Source organism: Antrostomus carolinensis, unplaced genomic scaffold, assembly GCF_000700745.2.
Source record: "Antrostomus carolinensis isolate BGI_N321 unplaced genomic scaffold, ASM70074v2 scaffold47392, whole genome shotgun sequence".
Lineage (NCBI taxonomy): Eukaryota > Metazoa > Chordata > Aves > Caprimulgiformes > Caprimulgidae > Antrostomus > Antrostomus carolinensis.
Window position 1 is genome coordinate 1 of NW_010302602.1, and position 3,172 is coordinate 3,172.

At 44.8% G+C, this 3,172-nt stretch overlaps 1 protein-coding gene across 1 annotated transcript; it reads right to left on the reverse strand.

Moving 5' to 3' along the window:
- Nucleotides 1-1,200: 1,200 nt before the first annotated feature.
- Nucleotides 1,201-2,945, reverse strand: LOC114818376 (transcriptional enhancer factor TEF-3-like; the record flags this gene model as incomplete). Its single annotated transcript, XM_029083976.1, has 2 exons — nt 1,201-1,353; nt 2,805-2,945. Coding segments are annotated over 2 exons (294 nt in total), but the record flags the coding sequence as incomplete, so codon positions are not given.
- Nucleotides 2,946-3,172: the final 227 nt, after the last annotated feature.

Sequence of the window (3,172 nt, forward strand, 5' to 3'; positions counted from 1 at the left end):
CAATTGAGGCAATTCTGTGATTCTGTGAATGAAGATAACTTGATTTCCATTCTTTCATGCAGCCTCTAGCATCAATTCTACTTGCCCAGACTCAGGTTCTCTGGACAAAGATCTGTGACACGTCTTGTAGAGGTGAGCACAGAACTCAGTCCATTAGGAAAATCCATCTCTTAAGCTGTTTTTGCCCTTGTCCCAGATTTAGGCTGCAGCCGAGACTGGAAAGGCTCCTGGTATGACAGACACTAATGCAAATCTAGTTGCTGTAGCCTTGTAGCACCACCCTGCCTAGAGATTGCAGTGATTCATGAAGGTGTCACAGAGCTTCCCCTAACATGCCCCTTCCTTTACGTGCCTCCATATTCTTTCCAGGTTCAGGATGATCCTGAGGAAACAACTTCCCCCCCCCACCTGGTCAGTGAAGAACTCTTCCCATTACACAATTATACAGCCACATAACAGTGCTCCTGGTTTTTTCAGCTTGTAAAAAGGGCCAGGGCACAGGAAGATCCCCAACATCTGTCCAGTATTGAAAGGAGCATTTCCTTCACTGACTTCCTCATCTTTCTCTTTCCTTTCGTAGCAGTCTAGAACTTCCTCCCAAGGGGAAGAGGAGGGGCAGGCGCTGATCTCTTCTCTCTGGCCACCAACGAATGCCAGGAGCAGAGGAAATGGCAGGAAGATGTGGCAGGGGAGGGTGAGGTTGGCCATGAGGAAAAGGTTATTGAGGCAGAGGGTGGTGGAGCACTGGAACAGGCTCCCCAGGGAGGTGCTCATGGCACCAAGCCGGACAAGATTCCAGAAGCATTTGGCCACCATGTGCCCTCAGGGACATGGTCTGAATGTTGGGCTTGTCCTGTGCAGGGACAGGAGTTGCACTCCATGATCCTTGTGGGTCCTTTCCAACTCACAACATTCTAGGATTCTAGGATTCTTTATCTCTCTGCCTCCTGAGTTTTCCCTTTATCTTTCCTTTCCTTTGTTTCCTCTTACTCGGATATCTCAAATTCTTCTGCTGCTTCTCCGCCTGAGTTACTATCTCTAGAGCTCCAAAAATGGTCTTGATGCACAACACACCTGAGAGATACTAAGATCAGTTAGATGCTGAGCTGTTAAAGGAAATCTTCTTCTACTCAGAGAAGTGAACTCCTGCATGCGCCTTAGGTGTTTCCAAGCACCAAAGAAAACAATTGAAAGTCCCACCTGTAAGATAGTGAAGTTCTCCAGCACACTGTTCATCATATACTTCTCAGGAAGGTGCTTGAGTTTATGAATGAAGTTGATCATGTATTCACAGAGAGGGGAACGGTGAATGCGATAGGAATAGTGTCCATTTTCATAGCGTGCATACTCTGTCTGCAATGTAAAACAAAAAAGGGGCGGATGGGGCTCATGTTGTCACCTAGTAGAGTAAATCATGTAACGGAAAATCAGAACAGGAAAATTACAATGGCATTTGCAAGTCATTTTACTAACAGTAATGAGATGATTCATCATTCCTCTACTCTGCACCACAGTCAGTCCCCTTGAGCCCTCTAATTTCTTCGGACTGATTTTTTTTTTCTTTAGAACAGTGGGTGCCAGTTTTCAAGCAGCAAACTGCCAAGGAGCTGTGAGAGGTACGGAGGAGGAGCAGACCAACTGTCAGCTATGCTATGGTCTACATCTCTACAAAATACCAGGTGTAGATAAACTGGAAAAGTTAAAAACTGCTGCTTGAGCAAGACCAGGAAGTTCCTAGTGATGATGGTAGTGGTATGCTTAGGGTGCTTCACAGCTGGAAAGGACTAAAACCTTCTGGTACCCGTGAGAGAGAACCTAGTATCTCTGCTCCCGATAGGAGAGGTTCTGCTCAGTGTTGCACAGAGGGGGCTTTATGTTCATATCCACATCTTAGCTCCTGTATATTCCATCTTCCTTTGAACAGAAGCTGAGGTTGGATTCTATAATTTCACAGCAGATCCTTCAATGCCTGTTACCTCCTCTCACCCCAAGAACTTGCCCTCCTTTCCTGTGCACCGCGACTCCTTCCTTTGGCCTATCTATCCCATCATAGACTTCAGGCAGGTCTATCATTTGACTGGAGATGGGTCTTGGGGAAGGTTGTAGTTTGAACTGACTGCTGACAGGAGAAGACCTGGTGTTCTTCACACAGCTGCTCCTCCTGCATCTAAAGGCTCCTTGAGGAAGAGAGCGGCAGGAGGCCTGTCAGAGCAGCTCTCTTAGCAGCTGAATGGGGTATTGGGAAGAACTTCAATGCCAGATATATACATAATTATGCAGCTCCACTGTTGCTCAGGCTGGAAGTGTATAAACACTAAGATAAGCCTCATATAATCATAAAACTATCATCTGTACATTATTACAGTCTGTTAATTAATGGCTTTAGTCTATAAACGATCTCTTTAAAAACACTGAGGAGAGTGAGGTGTTGCCTATTTGTTTTTACCTTCCTGGACTACAAAACAAAGGTCTGAGTTTCCTACCTTTTCTTTGCTCCTCCCCAAAAAACCCCCAGAGATTCACCAAAGCTGAAAGTTTCACATATTTACATGTTGTTGGAAAATGAGATTTAAGGAGAAAATAGCAAACACTACCAGACCTTCAATGAAGTCCTGAGACAAGGCTGTGTCGCAGTCTGGAGCGATCTTACACCTTTGTGTCTCAGAAATAATAACCTGTGGCATTCATCTCCCAGACAACAAGCATGGGATATATTTTGCCGTGAGATCTACACAGGATGCAAATACTTGAAGTGACAAACCAGCAGCCAGAGAGGACCTTGCCCCCAGGTGTTTGCTCCTTACCTCCACTTTCTCCACCACCTGCTTTCCAAAGGAACACACTTTGGTGGAACAGGTAATGACCATGTTCTCTGGGCTCTCATATTGGCTGGAAACGCCATAGAAAGATCTGGATTCATCTTCAATATTGGTGTTCAAATCAGCCTGCCAAAAAAAAAAAAAAAAGGCAAGAAAAATAGATGGTTATCATCAGATGGTTGTGGTGTTCTTTCATCATCACCTAAAGGGGCCTCACATAGTGGAGATCCTCACTGCAGAACCAGATAAACATTTTCAGGGTCTCACTAATAAAATTAAGGTCACGTTCCTCTAAACTCTTCATGGCAAATTAAAAAATAAGTGCAGTCAATATGAGGCAAAGACAAAAGAGT